The sequence below is a fragment of the Pseudoliparis swirei genome, chromosome 15, assembly GCF_029220125.1.
Source record: "Pseudoliparis swirei isolate HS2019 ecotype Mariana Trench chromosome 15, NWPU_hadal_v1, whole genome shotgun sequence".
NCBI lineage: Eukaryota > Metazoa > Chordata > Actinopteri > Perciformes > Liparidae > Pseudoliparis > Pseudoliparis swirei.
In genome coordinates this window covers 21,639,723-21,662,012 of record NC_079402.1, presented here as the reverse complement: position 1 = coordinate 21,662,012, position 22,290 = coordinate 21,639,723, and the positions used below count along the sequence as shown (strand labels likewise).

General features: G+C 46.7%; 3 protein-coding genes across 3 annotated transcripts; 2 read left to right on the top strand and 1 right to left on the bottom strand.

Moving 5' to 3' along the window:
* The first annotated feature begins 470 nt into the window (after positions 1-470).
* On the top strand, positions 471-8,928 carry hsdl2 (hydroxysteroid dehydrogenase like 2). The gene is made up of 11 exons (XM_056432689.1): positions 471-579; positions 2,264-2,427; positions 3,197-3,295; positions 3,442-3,556; positions 3,641-3,744; positions 3,829-3,927; positions 6,699-6,893; positions 6,996-7,067; positions 7,698-7,838; positions 8,489-8,617; positions 8,690-8,928. The coding sequence occupies exons 1-11, from the start codon at positions 563-565 to the stop codon at positions 8,797-8,799; spliced, it is 1,245 nt and encodes a 414-aa protein (XP_056288664.1). The 5' UTR covers positions 471-562; the 3' UTR covers positions 8,800-8,928.
* A 90-nt stretch (positions 8,929-9,018) lies between these two features.
* On the top strand, positions 9,019-16,073 carry capslb (calcyphosine-like b). The gene is made up of 5 exons (XM_056432690.1): positions 9,019-9,693; positions 11,718-11,861; positions 12,303-12,480; positions 14,030-14,239; positions 15,712-16,073. Exons 2-5 carry the CDS (start codon positions 11,725-11,727, stop codon positions 15,811-15,813), a joined length of 627 nt encoding a protein of 208 aa, XP_056288665.1. The 5' UTR covers positions 9,019-9,693; positions 11,718-11,724; the 3' UTR covers positions 15,814-16,073.
* Positions 16,074-17,012: 939 nt separating this feature from the next.
* On the bottom strand, positions 17,013-22,084 carry LOC130205720 (interleukin-7 receptor subunit alpha-like). The gene is made up of 9 exons (XM_056433218.1): positions 22,015-22,084; positions 19,712-19,847; positions 19,478-19,626; positions 18,914-19,065; positions 18,681-18,837; positions 18,495-18,600; positions 18,349-18,421; positions 17,201-17,548; positions 17,013-17,108 (listed from the first exon to the last, which is right to left on the bottom strand). The coding sequence occupies exons 1-9, from the start codon at positions 22,082-22,084 to the stop codon at positions 17,013-17,015; spliced, it is 1,287 nt and encodes a 428-aa protein (XP_056289193.1).
* Between the last annotated feature and the right edge of the window lie 206 nt (positions 22,085-22,290).

The following is a 22,290-nucleotide window of genomic DNA, read 5'->3' as shown; positions in this document are numbered from 1 at the left end:
AGTGTAATATAATCCTATATATATGTATCATAATTTCATATATTATATGGAACTATGTGAGTAAACAAGTACACATTATAAATGATATTAGATTACTTCTCTGTGCAGCATGTTCATAACAATAAGCACACTGTGGGAATAATACAGATTATCTTACTTTAAAACATCAAAAATAAAAAATAAATTAACAGACAGAATAAAACAATAAAAAAATTAATTAAAAAAACAACATACATATAACAATAACATTTAAAGATTAATATGGGAACAAACAACAAACAGATGACAGTACTTTAAACGCTGTATATTATGAAATGTGTATTTTAAAAAGTAAATAAAAAGTTGAAGTGTGTGTAAACATATAAAACAACAACACATTGATGACGTCAACACGACGTGACGGAGAGTAACCAGAGAGGGAGACATCGCGTCGTCTCAGCCCGCAGACCGGAAGTCACTGCTCTTGACTTCCGGTTGAGGGGAGCTTCGGTTAGTGGGTGAAAGGTGAGAAGAAGAAGGTCTGTCATTGTCACGGCTCCACTTCTTCTACTCCGACGTCACGATGCTGCAGAACACGGGGTGAGTGCACGAGGCGCGCGACCCGCGGACACAGAGAGGTTCGAACACATTGAATAACTTTAACGTTCCTCCTGAGAGACTCCGACTTCCTGACGCAGCGTGCCGGGTGACCTTTGAGCAAGGCACGTCGGAGCTCTGCTGCGTGACAGCGGTCCTCATCGAACCGACCAGGCCTGACAGCTACAGACACAGACCTACAGACACAGAGCTACAGACGTAGACCTACTGACACATACCGACAACAACTGACACATACCTACAGACACAGAGCTACAGACGTAGACCTACTGACACATACCGACAACAACTGACATACCTACAGACACAGAGCTACAGACGTAGACCTACTGACACATACCGACAACAACTGACACATACCTACTGACACAGACCTACACCAACTGACACATACCGACAACAACTGACACATACCTACAGACACAGAGCTACAGACGTAGACCTACTGACACATACCGACAACAACTGACACATACCTACAGACACAGAGCTACAGACGTAGACCTACTGACACATACCGACAACAACTGACACATACCTACAGACACAGAGCTACAGACGTAGACCTACTGACACATACCGACAACAACTGACACATACCTACAGACATAGACCTACTGACACAGACCTACACCAACTGACACATACCTACAGACACAGAGCTACAGACGTAGACCTACTGACACATACCTACAACAACTGACACATACCTACAGACACAGAGCTACAGACGTAGACCTACTGACACATACCTACAATAACTGACACATACCTACAGACATAGACCTACTGACACAGACCTACACCAACTGACACAGACCTACACCAACTGACACATACCGACACCAACTGACACAGAGCTACAGACATAGACCTACTGACACATACCTACACCAACTGACACATGCCGACACCAACTGACACAGACCTACAGACACAGAGCTACAGACAGACCTACTGACACAGACCTACACCAACTGACACAGACCTACAGGCACATACCTACAGACACAGAGCTACAGACATAGACCTACTGACACATACCTACACCTACTGACACAGACCTACATACATAGACCTACAGACATACAGAGCTACAGACATACCTACTGACACAGACCTACACCTACTGACACAGACCTACAGGCACATACATACAGACACAGAGCTACATACCTACACCTACTGACACAGACACATACCTACCGAGCTACATACATAGACACATACCTACACCTACTGACACAGACCTACTGACACATACCTACACCAACTGACACATACCTACAGACACATGCCTACATACCTACAGGCACATACCTTAGACCTACAGACACATGCCTACATACCTACAGACACATACCTACAGGCACATACCTACAGACATAGACCTACAGACTTAGACCTATATACTTAGACCTATAGACCTGCATAGCTACAGACTTGGACCTGCATACCTACAGACATAGACCTGCATAGCTACAGACTTGGACCTGCAGACTTACAGACTTAGACCTGCAGAGCTCAAGACCTAGACCTATATAGCTACAGACTTAGACCTATATGCCTGCAGACCTACAGACCCGCAGAGCTCCAGAGTGTACATGTATAGTAGAGTGAGCTGTGGTTAGCCTAGCTTAGCATCCATTACTCTTCGTGTGGACAGGAAGCTCGCCGGCTGCACGCTCTTCATCACCGGAGCCAGTCGAGGGATCGGCAAAGCCATCGCGCTGAAGGCCGCCAGGGATGGAGCCAACATCGTCATCGCCGCCAAGACCACCCAGGCCCACCCGAAGCTCCCGGGAACCATCTACACCGCAGCGGAGGAGGGTGAGGGGCGAGCAGGCTGTTGGGCTGGCAGGATATTGAGCTAGCAGGATATTGAGCTATCAGGCTATTGAGCTATCAGGATATTGAGCTATCAGGATATTGAGCTATCAGGATATTGAGCTATCAGGCTATTGAGCTATCAGGCTATTGAGCTATCAGGATATTGAGCTATCAGGCTATTGAGCTATCAGGCTATTGAGCTATCAGGATATTGAGCTATCAGGATATTGAGCTATCAGGATATTGAGCTATCAGGCTATTGAGCTATCAGGCTATTGAGCTATCAGGATATTGAGCTATCAGGATATTGAGCTATCAGGCTATTGAGCTATCAGGCTATTGAGCTATCAGGCTATTGAGCTATCAGGCTATTGAGCTATCAGGATATTGAGCTATCAGGATATTGAGCTATCAGGATATTGAGCTATGAAGATATTGGGCTATCAGGATATTGAGCTATCAGGATATTGAGCTATGAAGATATTGGGCTATCAGGATATTGAGCTATCAGGATATTGAGCTATGAAGATATTGGGCTATGAGGATATTGAGCTATCAGGATATTGAGCTATCAGGATATTGAGCTATCAGGCTATTGAGCTATCAGGATATTGAGCTATCAGGATATTGGGCTATCAGGCAAGTGGGCTATTGGACTATTGGGCTAGCTAGCTTTATGTCATAACTGTGTTATTCTGCACTAACGGTCGTAGTCCTCTAGTCCTGATGTCTGCAGGACCTTTATTGTGAAGGGCTGTGTGTGTTTCAGTGGAGGCGGCCGGCGGCAAAGCGTTGGCGTGTGTCGTCGACATCCGCGACGAGCAGCAGGTCGAGGCCGCGGTTCAGAAAGCCGTCGAAAAGTTTGGAGGTAAATACGTTTAGTAAAATGTTGAATAATAATTAAACAGTTTCTGCATTAACAGTCAAACAATGAATTAGTGAAGCAAATTACGGGTGGGAAGCTGGTGAGGGATCAGACTGATGACATCATCATTTATCATGTCTAATTTGCAGGAATCGACATCCTGGTGAACAACGCCAGCGCCATCAGTCTGACAGGAACTCTGGACACGCCCATCAAGAAGGTGGACCTGATGCTGGGGGTCAACCTGAGAGGCACTTACCTGACGTATGTACAGGACCTGTGGCTAACGAGCTTCGGCTAACGAGCTTCGGCTAACGAGCTTCGGCTAACGGTGTCTGACTGGTTCAGGTCTAAGCTGGTCATCCCTCACCTGCTGAAGAGTCGCAATCCTCACATCCTGAACTTGGCTCCTCCCCTCAACCTCAACCCCGTCTGGTTCAAGAACCACACGGGTAACCATAGCAACCCACCAGCCAGCACCCCATCGTGTGCTTTGGTTCCGTTTACCATGAACACGTTGCCTTTTTATTTTACAGCTTACACAATGGCGAAGTACGGGATGTCGATGTGCGTCCTTGGAATGGCGGAAGAGTTCAGAGGTCAAATTGCTATCAACGCCCTCTGGCCTAAAACTGGTCAGTGGCTAAAGTTTAGCATGCTAACAGACTCCTCATAGACTGTCATTATTAACTAGCATGCTAACAGACTCCTCATACACTCTCATTGTAAACTAGCATGCTAACAGACTCCCCATAGACTCTCATAGTATATTAGCATGCAAATAGACTCCCCATAGACTCTCATAGTATACTAGCATGCTAACAGACTCCTCATAGACTGTCATTATTAACTAGCATGCTAACAGACTCCTCATACACTCTCATTGTAAACTAGCATGCTAACAGACTCCCCATAGACTCTCATAGTATATTAGCATGCAAATAGACTCCCCATAGACTCTCATAGTATACTAGCATGCTAACAGACTCCTCATAGACTGTCATTATTAACTAGCATGCTAACAGTTTCCTCATACACTCTCATTGTAAACTAGCATGCTAACAGACTCCTCATACACTCTCATTGTAAACTAGCATGCTAACACTCCCTATAGACTCTCATAGTATATTAGCATGCTAACAGACTCCCCATAGACTCTCATAGTATATTAGCATGCAAATAGACTCCCCATAGACTCTCATAGTATACTAGCATGCTAACAGACTCCTCATAGACTGTCATTATTAACTAGCATGCTAACAGTTTCCTCATACACTCTCATTGTAAACTAGCATGCTAACAGACTCCCCATAGACTCTCATAGTATATTAGCATGCTAACAGACTCCCCATAGACTCTCATAGTATATTTGCATGCTAACAGACTCCCCATAGACTCTCATAGTTTATTAGCATGCAAATAGACTCCCCATAGACTCTCATAGTATACTAGTATGCTAACAGACTCCCCATAGACTCTCATAGTATACTAGTATGCTAACAGACTCCTCATACACTTTCATTGTAAACTAGCATGCTAACAGACTCCTCATACACTCTCATTGTAAACTAGCATGCTAACAGACTCCTCATACACTCTCATTGTAAACTAGCATGCTAACAGACTCCTCATACACTCTCATTGTAAACTAGCATGCTAACAGACTCCTCATACACTCATTGTAAACTAGCATGCTAACAGACTCCTCATACACTCATTGTAAACTAGCATGCTAACAGACTCCTCATACACTTTCATTGTAAACTAACATGCTAACAGACTCCCCATAGACTCTCATAGTATACTAGTATGCTAACAGACTCCCCATAGACTCTCATAGTATACTAGTATGCTAACAGACTCCCCATAGACTCTCATAGTATATTAGCATGCAAACAGACTCCCCATAGACTCTCATAGTATACTAGTATGCTAACAGACTCCCCATAGACTCTCATAGTATATTAGCATGCAAACAGACTCCCCATAGACTCTCATAGTATACTAGTATGCTAACAGACTCCCCATAGACTCTCATAGTATACTAGCATGCTAACAGACTCCCCATAGACTCTCATAGTATACTAGTATGCTAACAGACTCCCCATAGACTCTCATAGTATATTAGCATGCAAACAGACTCCCCATAGACTCTCATAGTATATTAGGATGCAAACAGACTCCCCATAGACTCTCATAGTATACTAGCATGCTAACAGACTCCCCATAGACTCTCATAGTATATTAGCATGCTAACAGACTCCCCAGAGACTCTCATAGTATATTAGCATGCAAACAGACTCCCCATAGACTCTCATAGTATATTAGCATGCAAACAGACTCCCCATAGACTCTCATAGTATACTAGCATGCTAACAGACTCCCCATAGACTCTCATAGTATATTAGCATGCTAACACTCCCCATAGACTCTCATAGTATACTAGCATGCTAACAGACTCCCCATAGACTCTCATAGTATATTAGCATGCTAACAGACTCCCCATAGACTCTCATTGTATATTAGCATGCAAACAGACTCCCCATAGACTCTCATAGTATATTAGCATGCAAACAGACTCCCCATAGACTCTCATTGTAAACTAGTATGCTAACAGACTCCCCATAGACTCTCATAGTATACTAGCATGCTAAGAGACTCCCCATAGACTCTCATAGTATACTAGCATGCTAACAGACTCCCCATAGACTCTCATAGTATATTAGCATGCAAACAGACTCCCCATAGACTCTCATAGTATACTAGCATGCTAACAGACTCCCCATAGACTCTCATAGTATATTAGCATGCAAACAGACTCCCCATAGACTCTCATAGTATACTAGCATGCTAACAGACTCCCCATAGACTCTCATAGTATACTAGCATGCAAACAGACTCCCCATAGACTCTCATAGTATGCTAACAGACTCCCCATAGACCTTCATAGTATACTAGCATGCTAACAGACTCCCCATAGACTCTCATAGTATATTAGCATGCAAACAGACTCCCCATAGACTCTCATTGTAAACTAGTATGCTAACAGACTCCCCATAGACTCTCATAGTATACTAGCATGCTAAGAGACTCCCCATAGACTCTCATAGTATACTAGCATGCTAACAGACTCCCCATAGACTCTCATAGTATATTAGCATGCAAACAGACTCCCCATAGACTCTCATAGTATACTAGCATGCTAACAGACTCCCCATAGACTCTCATAGTATATTAGCATGCAAACAGACTCCCCATAGACTCTCATAGTATACTAGCATGCTAACAGACTCCCCATAGACTCTCATAGTATACTAGCATGCAAACAGACTCCCCATAGACTCTCATAGTATGCTAACAGACTCCCCATAGACCTTCATTGCTCTGACCCGTGTTGTTGCCGCAGCCATCCAGACAGCAGCGATGGACATGTTGGGCGGCGAGGACGTCGGTAAACAGTGCCGTACGTCTGACATCATGGCGGACGCCGCCTACGCCGTCCTGTCCCGCCAGAAGGACTACACCGGCCACTTCCTGGTGGACGAGGACGTCCTGAGGGAGCAAGGAGTCGTAGATTTCGATCAGTACGCCGTCCAACCAGGTGACGTCATGCTAACTGAGCTTAAGCCAATTTAGCATAGTTGGTTGCAGCTTCCTGCACACAGTCATGTGGTACTCATGGCGCTCTCTGATTGGTCAACAGGTCACCCACTGCTGCCGGACTTCTTCCTGGACGCAGCCCCAGAGAGCCTGGTGGAGCAGATGGAGCAGCATGGTAAACACTCGTACCACGGCGCCTATTATCCATAATACTGCAACAATACAGATACTACTTTCAGTTTAGCAAATTATACAAACTATAACACATTTACATTGGTGTTTTCACTTTAGTACTGTAGTGTATTTTGCATTACAGCTATTAAAGGTACGGCCATAAATATAGATATGGGCCCAGAGGCTCACAAGGTTTCTGTGGTGAGGAGCCTTTGTGTAGACATGTGGGGTGGGGGCTATAAGCCCGCTCAAAACCATTGCCAGCCTTTAGATTCTAACATGAACGCCTCTTTTCTTTGTCTATATAACCCGTATCAAAATGCTAGATCATTGGACTTTCTCAATTCGATTCCTGAAAGTCTCCAGTCGTTCTAGGCGTCTGTTTAGACCTGTTTTCTTTCTGTAATAAAACTGCATTATATCAGCAACAAGACAGTGTCCGCGGAGATCTTTTCATCACCAACATTCTTCATCACCTCGGCCGACAGAAGATTATACAACAGTACAAGACAAGTGCAATACGTTTATTATAATATACTGAACTTTAAATTTTGTGAAATGCAGTTTGGTATATTTGTTCTTATTTCTTCACTGATATACAATGACATTTCCTTTGTGTTCTTGTTGCTAGGGGCGACCGCAGCCTTTAAAGCACCAGCATCTTCATCTTCCTCTGGAGGACCGATAGAAGCCACGTTCAACGTCATCAGAGGAGTCATCAACGAAGACGTCGTCAAGTTGACGCAGGCCATTTATCAGTTCGACCTATCAGGTGAGTCTGTTGGGATTGTGTCCTTATAAGGAGATGTCGTGGGCGTGTCCCTAATGTTAACATGCCCTTATAAGGAGATGTTGTGGGCGTGTCCCTCATGTTAACATGTCCATATAAGGAGATGTTGTGGGCGTGTCCCTCATGTTACTATGTCCATATAAGGAGATGATGTGGGCGTGTCCCTCATGTTAACATGTCCATATAAGGAGATGTTGTGGGCGTGTCCCTCATATTAACGTGTCCATATAAGGAGATGTTGTGGGCGTGTCCCTCATGTTACTATGTCCATATAAGGAGATGATGTGGGCGTGTCCCTCATGTTAACATGTCCATATAAGGAGATGTTGTGGGCGTGTTCCTCATATTAACGTGTCCATATAAGGAGATGATGTGGGCGTGTCCCTCATGTTAACATGTCCATATAAGGAGATGTTGTGGGCGTGTCCCTCATATTAACGTGTCCATATAAGGAGATGCTGTGGGCGTGTCCCTCATGTTACTATGTCCATATAAGGAGATGCTGTGGGCGTGTCCCTCATGTTACTATGTCCATATAAGGAGATGCTGTGGGCGTGTCCCTCATGTTACTATGTCCATATAAGGAGATGTTGTGGGCGTGTCCCTCATGTTCACGTGTCTGTCCTTATAAGGTCAAAATGAGGGCGTGTGGTTCCTGGACCTGAAGAGCGGCGCTGGTCGGGCCGGGCAGGGCGCGCCTCCCGTCAAGGCCGATGTTGTCATGACGATGGACTCTGGTGACTTCCGCAAGATGTTTGCAGGTGAGCCGTCACCACGGTAACGCTGATGATTACGTATCACACATCACACTAATATTCCCGCGCGTGTTCCAGGGAAGCTGAAGCCCACGCTGGCCTTCATGTCGGGGAAGCTGCAGATCAAAGGAGACATGGTGCTCGCCCTCAAGCTGGAGAAACTCATGGGCCGCATGAGCAAGCTGTGAAACCCCGCCCCCAGGCCCTGGCCCCGCCCCCTGCTTGTAGCTGTACATGTTGCCTTAAAGAAGAGATGATAAACATTCTGTACAGGAACTCTTTAATATCAAATAAAGCATCATCTCTCATAACATAAAGCTGTGATGACATCGTCTGTTTAAAGGATTGTTTTACAAAGGAAACTAAACGCTTACTCAGCAATAAATACATTATTAGAGACTAACGGTTCTTCCTCCTCCACTACTCCTCCACTACCTTCTCCTCTCTTGAACCTACTCCTCCTCTTTTCCCTCCTTCACCTCCTCTCTTCAACCTGCTCCTCTTCTCCTCCACCTTCCCCCCTTCTCCTCCTGAACCAGGAAGTGTTAGCCCAGGTGTATGCTGGGATGTCAGTGGGAGGAGCCAGTTTAATGGATGATGCATTTAACCTTTACTGAAACATTGTTTTCGTGTCCCGAATTAATAATTGATCAGATTATTGATCTGCTCTCTAAAATGAACGCTGAAGAATCAACCCAGAATACATGTGCATTATGTTTATACATGTGTATATGTATACACATGTATTATGTCTATTATCCTCCTGAGAATGAGGGGAAATGGTGTCTTTCAACTTCTTTTAGGTTTCACCATTAAACCAAAATAAAAGCGTTCTAATGTGAATGCTTGTAACATGCTTTTATTTTGAAACAACCAAGAAATGTAGCGAACAAAAACAAACGTCTACTTCCGGTTTCGAAGGTGAATGAAATACTGCTTTCACAGTACAAGTACCATCATCTAGTACAGCCCAATGTACAATACCCTCAGTACTAGCCTGACCAGCCAATCACAGGAGAGCACTATGGGTCTCCATGGTAACGGTGTTTGTGTCTCCAGCGGAAGAGGAAAACATCGAGTCGGTGAGTCGATGCGATGAAGTGATTAAATACGTGTTAAATACAGCAGAATATTTCATGATTCAATACAACTAGTGTATTAATATACAATATACTCCTTAAATACATCAAGTACATCTGTTTGTGTAAATAGCCTGTTTACGTTGCTCCTGCACGAGCACGGAGCTCGGCCAGAGCACTTCCGGTTCCTCCAGCTGCACAACAAAAGTACTCTGTTTTAAGTAAAAGTACTGCATTAACTCAAGTACTCTGTTTTAAGTAAAAGTACTGCATTAACACAAGTACTCTGTTTTAAGTAAAAGTACTGCATTAACACAAGTACTCTGTTTTAAGTAAAAGTACTGCATTAACACAAGTACTCGGTTTTAAGTAAAAACACTGCAAAACAAAAGTTGTCGGATGTTAGGTGTTTTATGTTGGATGTTGGATAATGGATGTTGGGTGTTGGATGTCGGATAATGGATGTTGGGTGTTGGATGTCGGATGTTAGGTGTCGGATGTTAGGTGTTAGATGTCGGATAATGGATGTCGGATGTTAGGTGTTGGATGTCGGATGTTAGGTGTTGGATGTTAGGTGTTGGATGTCGGATAATGGATGTTGGATGTTAGGTGTTGGATGTTGGATGTTAGGTGTTGGATGTTGGATGTTAGGTGTTGGATGTCGGATAATGGATGTCGGATAATGGATGTTAGGTGTTGGATGTTGGATGTCGGATGTTGGATGTTAGGTGTTAGGTGTTGGATGTTAGGTGTTGGGCTTTGGATGTTGGATAATGATTGTCGGATGTTAGGTGTTGGATGTCTATCGGATGTTAGGTGTTGGATGTTGAATGTCGGATAATGGATGTTGGATGTTGGATGTTAGGTGTTTGATGTTGGATGTTAGGTGTTTGATGTCAGATAATGGATGTTGGATGTTAGGTGTTGGATGTCGTATAATGGATGTTGGATGTTAGGTGTTGGATGTCTGATATCGGATGTTAGGTGTTGGATGTTGAATGTCGGATAATGGATGTTGGATGTTAGGTGTTGGATGTTGGATGTCGTATAATGGATGTTGTATGTCGGATGTTAGGTGTTGTATGTCGGATGTTAGGTGTTGGATGTCGTATAATGGATGTTGGATGTCGGATGTTAGGTGTTGGATGTCGTATAATGGATGTCGGATGTTAGGTGTTGGATGTCGGATGTTAGGTGTTGGATGTTGGATGTTACGTATTGAATGTCGGATGTTGGATAATGGATGTTAGGTGTTGGATGTTGGGTCTTGGATGTTGTATAATGGATGTTGGATGTTAGGTGTTGGATGTCGGGTGTTGAATGTTAGGTGTTGGATGTTGGATAATGGATGGTGGGTGTTGGATGTTAGGTGTTGGATGTTGGGTGTAGGATAATGGATGTTGGATGTTAGGTGTTAGGCTTTGGATGTTGGATAATGATTGTCGGATGTTAGGTGTTGGATGTTGAATGTCGGATGTTAGGTGTTAGATGTCTGGTATCGGATGTTAGGTGTTGGATGTTGAATGTCGGATAATGGATGTTGGATGTCGGATGTTAGGTGTTTGATGTCGGATGTTAGGTGTTTGATGTTGGATGTCAGATAATGGATGTTGGATGTTAGGTGTTGGATGTTGGATGTTGTATGTCGGATGTTAGGTGTTGGATGTCGGATGTTAGGTGTTGGATGTCGTATAATGGATGTTGGATGTCGGATGTTAGGTGTTGGATGTCGTATAATGGATGTCGGATGTTAGGTGTTGGATGTCGGATGTTAGGTGTTGGATGTTACATGTTGGATGCCGGATGTCGGATGTTGGATAATGGATGTTAGGTGTTGGATGTTGGGTCTTGGATGTTGGATAATGGATAATAGATGTTAGGTGTTGGATGTCGGGTGTTGAATGTTAGGTGTTGGATGTTGGATAATGGATGGTGGGTGTTGGATGTTAGGTATTGGATGTTGGGTGTTGGGTGTAGGATAATGGATGTTGGATAATGGATCATGGATAATGGATGTTGGATGTTAGGTGTTGGATGGCGGGGACATGGAGACACGACCGGGAGATGGTGCTGAAGGCCCGGAGCCGGCTGTCAGAGAGCTCAGACCCGGTGGAGAGGCTCAGGCTGCAGTGTCTGTCCAGAGGCTCGTCTGGGATCAAAGGTCTGGGCAGGTGAGCTGTCGTTGTACTCACATCGTACATGATGCCTTCAATGTCCGGCCACACGGTGAGTAGCCAGCAGCTCTGAGTGGTGAGCCATGTACCCTTAAGCAAGGCACTTGACCCTGAATGGCTCCACGTAGCTGTGTCTACGCTGTATGTGAGTCTCTTTTATAAAAGTGTCAGCTCAATGAAATGTCAGATGAGCTTTAATGTTTTCAGTTGGAGGATAAATGCACATTACAAGCTGTTAAAGCTGTCAGACATGGATGTAGAAGAGCAGTGAACTCAAGTGGGGTCATGTACAAGTACTTCAGACTTCACTGCAGTGAAGTATCTAATTACTTTCAGCGATAGGTATTTTCACTTGAAGTACCTTGAGCTGAATCCGGTGTACTTTAACTGATGCAAAGCTCTGGTGAGTTCACACTGATTCAGCTTTCATGTTGTCAGAACCTTTAAGATAATGGATGACAACAACAACCGCTCGCTGGACCTGAAGGAGTTCCTGAAGGGCCTGAATGACTACGGGATCCTGATGGAGAAGCAGGAAGCCACGGAGCTCTTCCAGCACTTTGACCGTGACCGCAACGGCACCATCGACTTTGACGAGTTCCTCATCACTCTGAGGGTAAGAATACAAAGTGGTCAAGACCGAGTCCCTGTGTCCCTGGTGAGGGTAGAGATGCAAGGTGGTCCCTGTGTCCCTGGTGAGGGTAGAGATGCAAGGTGGTCCCTGTGTCCCTGGTGAGGGTAGAGATACAAGGTGGTCCCTGTGTACCTGATGAGGGTAGAGATACAAGGTGGTCCCTGTGTCCCTGATGAGGAGGGTAGAGATACAAGGTGGTCCCTGTGTACCTGATGAGGGTAGAGATACAAGGTGGTCCCTGTGTACCTGATGAGGGTAGAGATACAAGGTGGTCCCTGTGTACCTGATGAAGATAGAGATGCAAGGTGGTCCCTGTGTCCCTGATGAGGAGGGTAGAGATACAAGGTGTCCCTGTGTCCCTGATGAGGGTAGAGATACAAGGTGGTCCCTGTGTACCTGATGAGGGTAGAGATACAAGGTGGTCCCTGTGTACCTGATGAGGGTAGAGATACAAGGTGGTCCCTGTGTACCTGATGAGGGTAGAGATACAAGGTGGTCCCTGATGAGGGTAGATACAAGGTGGTCCCTGTGTCCCTGGTGAGGATAGAGATACAAGGTGGTCCCTGTGTACCTGATGAGGGTAGAGATACAAGGTGGTCCCTGTGTACCTGATGAGGAGGGTAGAGATACAAGGTGGTCCCTGTGTCCCTGATGAGGGTAGAGATACACGGTGGTCCCTGTGTCCCTGATGATGAGGGTAGAGATACAAGGTGTCCCTGTGTACCTGATGAGGGTAGAGATACAAGGTGGTCCCTGTGTACCTGATGAGGGTAGAGATACAAGGTGGTCCCTGTGTACCTGATGAGGGTAGAGATACAAGGTGGTCCCTGTGTCCCTGATGAGGAGGGTAGAGATACAAGGTGGTCCCTGTGTCCCTGATGATGAGGGTAGAGATACAAGGTGGTCCCTGTGTACCTGATAAGGGTAGAGATACAAGGTGGTCCCTGTGTACCTGATGAGGGTAGAGATACAAGGTTGTCCCTGATGATGAGGGTAGAGATACAAGGTGGTCCCTGTGTCCCTGATGATGAGGGTAGAGATACAAGGTGGTCCCTGTGTACCTGATGAGGGTAGAGATACAAGGTGGTCCCTGTGTACCTGATGATGAGGGTAGAGATACAAGGTGGTCCCTGTGTCCCTGATGATGAGGGTAGAGATACAAGGTGGTCCCTGTGTCCCTGATGATGAGGGTAGAGATACAAGGTGGTCCCTGTGTACCTGATAAGGGTAGAGATACAAGGTGGTCCCTGTGTACCTGATGAGGGTAGAGATACAAGGTGGTCCCTGTGTCCCTGATGATGAGGGTAGAGATACAAGGTGGTCCCTGTGTCCCTGATGATGAGGGTAGAGATACAAGGTGGTCCCTGTGTCCCTGATGATGAGGGTAGAGATACAAGGTGGTCCCTGTGTACCTGATGAGGGTAGAGATACAAGGTGGTCCCTGTGTACCTGATGAGGGTAGAGATACAAGGTGGTCCCTGTGTCCCTGATGATGAGGGTAGAGATACAAGGTGTCCCTGTGTACCTGCAGCCCCAGATGTCTAAAGCCAGAAAGGAGGTGGTCATGCAGGCCTTTCGGAAGCTGGATAAGACGGCCGACGGGGTGATCACCATTGAAGACCTGCGCGGCGTCTATAACGCCAAGTACCACTCCAAGTACCAGAACGGGGAGTGGACGGAGGATCAGGTCTTCAGGATTTTCCTGGACAGCTTCGACTCCCCGTACGACAAAGATGGAAAGGTAACTTTGACCCGCCGGTCCAGAGGTCAGTAAGAGATGTTCTTGTGGCCCTGAAACAAGTTGTAATTGATGATATGTATATTCATGCTGATGCTGCTCTTTGAAGGTGACCCAGGAGGAGTTTATGAATTATTACTCTGGTGTGAGTGCCTCCATCGATACAGACATCTACTTTATTGTGATGATGAGAAACGCCTGGAAACTGTGACTGGTAAAGCAGTTCCCCGTCCGGTGGTGGGAGGAGCTTCATCTGTATGTTCTATGGTTGATAACCACAGAGGGAGAAAGAGAACAATTGGCCTTAAAGAACCATACAAGATACGCAGCTCTGTAGTCCGATAGCTGGTGTCTGTCAGCCTTTCATGGAGTTTCACTGTCGGCCAATCACATCGTCCGGTTCCATCTCGGTCTCTGGGCTAACGGTTTCCTTCAAATGTCTCTTCACTCTTTGTGTGTCGTCACTGAGACACTTCTGTGTTCCTGTTTTGATTCCTCTCCCATCAGAGATTCTTTTCCTGTGTGATGGATTCCTCTCTCTAGAAGACGCTCCGCAGGTCGCTGAGTTTCAGATAAACATGAAAACAGTGAAGCAGTAGAGATGGAGTAGTAGAAAAGAAGCAGTAGAGATGGAGCAGTAGAGATGGAGCGGTAGAGATGGAGCAGTAGAGATGGAGCAATAGAGATGGAGCGGTAGAGATGGAGCGGTAGAGATGAAGCGGTAGAGATGGAGCGGTAGAGATGGAGCAGTAGAGATGGAGCAGTAGAGATGGAGAGGTAGAGATGGAGCGGTAGAGATGGAGCAGTAGAGATGAGATGGAGCGGTAGAGATGGAGCAGTAGAGATGGAGCGGTAGAGATGGAGCGGTAGAGATGGAGCAGTAGAGATGGAGCAGTAGAGATGGAGCGGTAGAGATGGAGCAGTAGAGATGGAGCGGTAGAGATGGAGCAATAGAGATGGAGCGGTAGAGATGGAGCGGTAGAGATGGAGCGGTAGAGATGGAGCGGTAGAGATGGAGCGGTAGAGCTGGAGCGGTAGAGATGGAGCGGTAGAGATGGAGCAGTAGAGATGGAGCAGTAGAGATGAAGCAGTAGAGATGAAGCAGTAGAGATGGAGCAGTAGAGATGGAGCAGTAGAGATGGAGCAATAGAGATGGAGCAGTAGAGATGGAGCAATAGAGATGGAGCGGTAGAGATGGAGCGGTAGAGATGGAGCAGTAGAGATGAAGCAGTAGAGATGGAGCAGTAGAGATGGAGCAATAGAGATGGAGCGGTAGAGATGGAGCGGTAGAGCTGGAGCGGTAGAGATTGAGCGGTAGAGATGGAGCAATAGAGATGGAGCAGTAGAGATGGAGCAGTAGAGCTGGAGCGGTAGAGATGGAGCAGCTGCTCGCTGACTCCACCCTCCTGGTGGTTCTCCTGGTGGTTCTCCTGGTGGTTCTCCTGGTGGTTCTCATCTCTTCTGCTCGCCAACAGGTGACCAACGAGGAGTTCGTCAACTACTACAGCGGCGTCAGCGCCTCCATCGACAGCGACGTCTACTTCATTCTGATGATGAGGAACGCCTGGAAGCTCTGAGCCGACGCCCGGTGACCCTCAGGTCACATGATGAGCTCTTCTCTACCCGCTGGAATTAATCACGTTATAAAATAATGTAGTAACGCTTTAAAGAATCAGTTTCATCAGTTTGTTTTCATGAATTGAACATGATGGATATTTACATCTTTAGAACAGGGGTCATGATGTGTAGGGAAACAATAGGCAGTATGATTTCATTACTATTGTACTTTATTGTACGCCAGAGGCTTTGTGTCAATAAAACCATCGGGTCAACAATATGTCGTCTTCAGTATGTTTAGACGGGATGTGGTCTGGACCCCAACGGCTGTTGCCTGGAGTTGGTTCAGCTTTTTGTTTTCTTGTAAAACAATCAAACCCGTCGTCTGAAGTCTGTGTGGTCACGAAGGAGGAGTTCATCTGTGGCTCTGGGCCACTGAGGCGGTCCATGTGGCCGTGGTTCTCACCTGGTCCGGACCAGTGGTTCTCTACTGGTCCGGGGCAGTGGTCCTCACCTGGTCTGGGAGCAGCACCACGAGGAGGAGCAGCACCACGAGGAGGTGCATCACGAGGAGGAGCAGCACCACGAGGAGGAGCAGCATCACGAGGAGGAGCAGCACCACGAGGAGGAGCAGCATCACGAGGAGGAGCAGCACGAGGAGCAGCACCACGAGGAGCAGCATCACGAGGAGGAGCAGCACCACGAGGAGGAGCAGCACGAGGAGGAGCAGCACCACGAGGAGGTGCAGCACCACGAGAAGGTGCAGCACCACGAGGAGGAGCAGCACGAGGAGGAGCAGCACCACGAGGAGGAGCAGCACCACGAGGAGGTGCAGCACCACGAGGAGGTGCAGAAGGTGCAGCACCACGAGAAGGTGCAGCACCACGAGGAGCAGCACCACGAGGAGGTGCAGCACGAGGAGGAGCAGCACCACGAGGAGGAGCAGCACCACGAGGAGGTGCAGCACCACGAGGAGGAGCAGCACCACGAGGAGGTGCAGCACCACGAGGAGGTGCTTCAGTATACAAAGTATGAGTATGATGGAAACATACGTGATATAAGCATTTTGCCCTAAAATCACAAAATACACAAACAGCTGCATGTGACCTCGGGGTCGGCAGCTACGAAACATGTCGACACATTCTGATCACATCATGAGAACAGAATCATGATGAGGTCACGAGGTCACGACCTCCCTGTCTGACCGCTCCTCCTGGACCTACTGGATCTGATAGAAACTGGACATGGTGACGTAGGCCTCCGCCTCGTTTCCTCCACTGCTGCATTCAGGCCGAGGCGAGCGGGGAGGAGTGGACTGGGTGGAGCAGGGAGGAGAGGACTGGGTGGAGCAGGGAGGAGAGGACTGGGTGGAGCAGGGAGGAGAGGACTGGGTGGAGGGAGGAGGACTGGGTGGAGTAGGGAGGTGGACTGGGTGGAGTAGGGAGGAGTGGACTGGGTGGAGCAGGGAGGAGAGGACTGGGTGGAGCAGGGAGGAGTGGACTGGGTGGAGTAGGGAGGAGTGGACTGGGTGGAGTAGGGAGGAGTGGACTGGGTGGAGTAGGGAGGAGAGGACTGGGTGGAGCAGGGAGGAGAGGACTGGGTGGAGTAGGGAGGAGTGGACTGGGTGGAGCAGGGAGGAGAGGACTGGGTGGAGTAGGGAGGAGTGGACTGGGTGGAGCAGGGAGGAGTGGACTGGGTGGTTTTCTCCACTTTGAGAGCGCTGAACTCCACCGGCTTGAAGTTCAATAACAGGCTCTGCAAACAAGAGAACGTCATCGTGATGAGTAGAATATAGAACATAGAACATGGAACATGGAACATAGAATATAGAACATGGAACATAGAACATGGAACATGGAACATAGAACATGGAATATAGAACATAGAACATAGAACATGGAACATAGAATATAGAATAGAGAACATGGAACATGGAATATGGAATAGAGAACATGGAACATAGAATAGAGAACATGGAACAAGGAGATCCAGACTAACGTTGACTTGAGCCGGCGGTTAGAGAGCCAGTCAAGCTGCTGATGTTTTGTGACGACACGTACGTTTGATTCCTGCTTCCTGTTTCCTGTGCTTACTGTTTCATGAGCTTCCTGTTTCCTGAGCTTCCTGTTTCCTGAGATTAGTGATTCATGAGCTTCCTGTTTCCTGAGCTTCCTGATTCCTGTGCTTCCTGATTCCTGAGATTCCTGTGCTTCCTGATTCCTGAGATTCCTGAGCTTCCTGATTCATGTGCTTCCTGATTCCTGAGCTTCCTGTTTCCTGTGCTTCCTGATTCCTGAGCTTCCTGTTTCCTGAGATTAGTGATTCCTGAGCTTCCTGTTTCCTGAGCTTCCTGATTCCTGTGCTTCCTGAGCTTCCTGATTCCTGTGCTTCCTGTTTCCTGAGCTTCCTGATTCCAGGGGCTTCCTAATTCATGTGCTTTCTGATTCATGTGCTTCCTGATTCCTGAGCTTCCTGTTTCCTGTGCTTCCTGATTCCTGAGCTGCTGTTTCCTGAGCTGCCCCTAGAGGGTGCTGGTGGGCGTGTGTTGGACTCACTCTGTTGCTCCTCCAGAGGTGCAGCAGTGTGTGTTCGGGCTGCGGGACGCTCGGCCACATGGACGTAAAGACTCTGTGAAGGAAACAGAAATGAGGTTAGAACTCGTCTTCAGCTCTTCTCTCACGCGGAGTCCGGGACGTCCTACTTGTTCTTGCAGAGGAAAACGACACTTGAAGGCACCGCCAGCAAAATGAGGAGGCACACGATGAGTCTGTTGGTCTCCCGTCTTTCATCCGTCTGCTGGTGGAGGTCTGGAGGCGAAGGGGGCGGAGTTAGAAACAGGTCTTGGTTCTGCGTTCTGGAGCAGCGGAGCGTGTTGGCTGGTTCTCACCGGCCGGAGTGAAGAACGAGAACCTGTCGCTCCACTCGCTCCACGAGCCCTGCAGCCCGCGCTCAGGGATCGCCCGCACCCGGACCTGGTACCGGGCCCGCGGCCGGAGGAGCTCCAGGCCGATCTCCAGGGACGAGTCCGCCGACACGTTCTGAGTCTGAGGTCCACAGGAGACGAGTCAGAACCACGCCAACGAGTCAGAACCACGTCCATAAGTGAAGCAACTCGGTTACCATGGAGCTGCCGGCGGTCCAGATGTGCAGCTGGAACAGCTGGTTGTCGACTGTAATGTAGTCGTTGGCGTACGGGGTCTGAAACCGGATCACAGCCCGCCGGGCCTCCTGGTCCATAGTCACGTTATTCACCTGAGGACTTCTGGGCCGAACTGCAGAGACACAACAATGATGTCATCAATGATGTCATCAATGATGTCATCCCTTTACGTGTTTCAAGAGCAAATTATAGACTTCTATACAACCAGGAGTCTCCCCCTGGTGGTCAGAAGAGAGAATGCAGCTCTAACACGTGAAGCATAGACTTCTATACAACCAGAGGAGTCGCCCCCTGGTGGTCAGGTGATAGTTATTCTTAATACAGTGTTGCTAGGCCCGCTTGAGGGATGGAGGGCAGAGGAGAACCAGAACCAGGACTGAGAGGACCCTGATGCTCACAAACACTACCACTTTGTTCCACAGGGGGCGCCAGAACCACCAGCAAGCAGCAGTTCCTTGTGACGGTGGTGGTGTCAGATGTGTGTTTGTGCTCCACCTGGACTCATGAACGTATCCATACAGTACCGATGGTCTTCAGGTCCACGGTGGTGCTGAGCCGGCCTCCCGTCCTCAGGAGGGCGCTCACGTTGAGGGGGAGCAGCGGGTTCAGGTGCGTGACGGTGTCGCCCGGCGCCTCCAAGCACGTCGCTTCATCGTGGTGGAAGTCGTAGAAGCTGAGACACGAAGCAGAGTGTCACCACTGAGCTCCTCCCACCACTGAACTCCTCCCAAAGTGCCGCCACATCAACGGGCACTTACCACACCGCCATGTGCACCACGGCATCGCCTTCATCCTCCTCCTCTTCATCACCCTCGCGGCTCCAGCCTCCCACCAGCTTACAGCTCAGACTGCTTCCTGTTGTCAGCAGGTGAGCGGTGCAGCCGAGTCTGGGCTCTGACAGGAAACAAGAGACGCTCACAGGAAGTGGAGACAGGAAATAAGACATGAAGCAAAGAGACATATAAATACAGGCTTTGATATATATTTATATATAAATAAATATGAATAAATATAGTTATATTTATTTATATATAATGATATATATAAATAAAGAAATAAACTAGGGGAATGCAAAGTATTTATTAGTGTTTTATATATATATATATATATATGTATATATGATCTGAATAAAGACAACTGTTAACAATAAATCTGAATAATGTGTATTTTCCCAGTTCATTCAGCTTGTTCTGTTTTTTTATTTACATTTTTTATAAAACGTTTAACTTGGAAAAAATTCAGTCTAATTATGAATATAGATATAAATATATTAATATATATATATTTCTATACATATGTATATATATGTATATACACATATATATATGTGTATATATATATATATTTATATACATATGTATATATATAAATACATATACATATATATATATATAAATACATATGTATAAATACATATACATACACTACCGTTCAAAAGTTTGGGATCACTTAGAAATGTCCTTATTTTTCAAAGAAAAGCATTGTTTTTTTCAATAAAGATAACATTAAATCAATCAGAAATACACTCTATACATTGTTAATGTGGTAAATGACTATTCTAGGTGGAAACGTCTGGTTTCTAATGAAATATCTCCATAGGTGTATAGAGGCCCATTTCCAGCAACTATCACTCCAGTGTTCTAATGGTACATTGTGTTTGCTAATCGCCTTAGAAGACTAATGGATGATTAGAAAACCCTTGAAAACCCGTGTGCAATTATGTTAGCACAGCTGAAAACAGTTATGCTGGAGATATAAGCTATACAACTGGCCTTCCTTTGAGCTAGTTGATTATCTGGAGCATCACATTTGTGGGTTCGATAAGACTCTCAAAATGGCCAGAAAAAAAGAAGTTTCCTGTGAAACTCGCCAGTCTATTCTTGTTCTTAGAAATGAAGGCTATTCCATGCGAGAAATTGCAAAGAAACTGAAAATTTCCTCCAGCGATGTGTACTACTCCCTTCAGAGAACAGCACAAACGGGTTCTAACCAGAGCAGAAAGAGAAGTGGGAGGCCCCGGTGCACAACTCAGCAAGAAGACAAGTACATTAGAGTCTCTAGTTGGAGAAATAGACGCCTCACAGGTCCTCAACTGGCAGCTTCTTTAAATGGTACCCGCAAAACGCCAGTGTCACCGTCGACAGTGAAGAGGTGACTCCGGGATGCTGGCCTTCTAGGCAGAGTGGCAAAGAAAAAGCCATATCTGAGACTGGCCAATGAAAAGAAAAGATTGGTATGGGCAAAAGAACACAGGCATTGGACAGAGGAAGATTGGAAAAGGTGTTCTGGACAGATGAATCCAAGTTTGAGGTGTTTGGATCACACAGAAGAACATTTGTGAGACGCAGAACAGGTGAAAAGATGCTGGAAGAGTGCCTGACACCATCTGTCAAGCATGGTGGAGGTCATGTGATGGTCTGGGGCTGCTTTGGTGCTGGGAAAGTGGGAGATTTGTACCAGGTAAAAGGGATTTTAAATAAGGAAGGCTATCACTCCATTTTGCAACGCCATGCCATACCCTGTGGGCAGCGCTTGATTGGAGCCAATTTCCTCCTCCAACAGGACAATGACCCAAAGCACACCTCCACATTGTGCAAGAACTATTGAGGGAAGAAGCAGGCAGCTTGCTGTCTGTAATGGAGTGGCCAGTCACCAGATCTCAACCCCATTGAGCTGTTGTGGGAGCAGCTTGACCGTATGGTCCTCAAGAAGTGCCCATCAAGCCAATCCAACTTGTGGTGCTTCAGGAAGCGTGGGGTGACATTTCAACAGATTACCTCAACAAATTAACAGCTAGAATGACAAAGGTCTGCAATGCTGTCATTGCTGCAAAAGGAGCATTCTTTGACGAAAGCAAAGTTTGAAGAAAAAAATTAATACTTCAAATACAAATCATTATTTCTAACCTTGTCAATGTCTTGACTATATTTTCTATACATTTTGCAACTCATTTGATAAATAAAAGTGTGAGTTTTCATGGAAAACACGAAATTGTCTGGGTGATCCCAAACTTTTGAACGGTAATGTATATATATAAGTGTATATATACTCAGTGACTCACCCTCCTCTCCGCTCTCAGGACGCGTCCCGGCCGTTGGCAGCAGAGCAGCGACCAGGCAGAGCAGCAGCATGGCGGCGTCTGGAGGCCTGAAGCTGCGGGGGGAAGGGGAGGGGTGATGGGGGCTGTGTGTGTGGGGGGTGCGAGGGAGGGGGGGGGCTGAACTCATAAAGACATGAAGACATGAAGACATCAACAGCGTCTCACTTCCTGTCTGTGCCTCGTTGGTTTCTACTGAAGACGTAATCACAACAGGAGGACACAGTGTCTTTGTGTCTA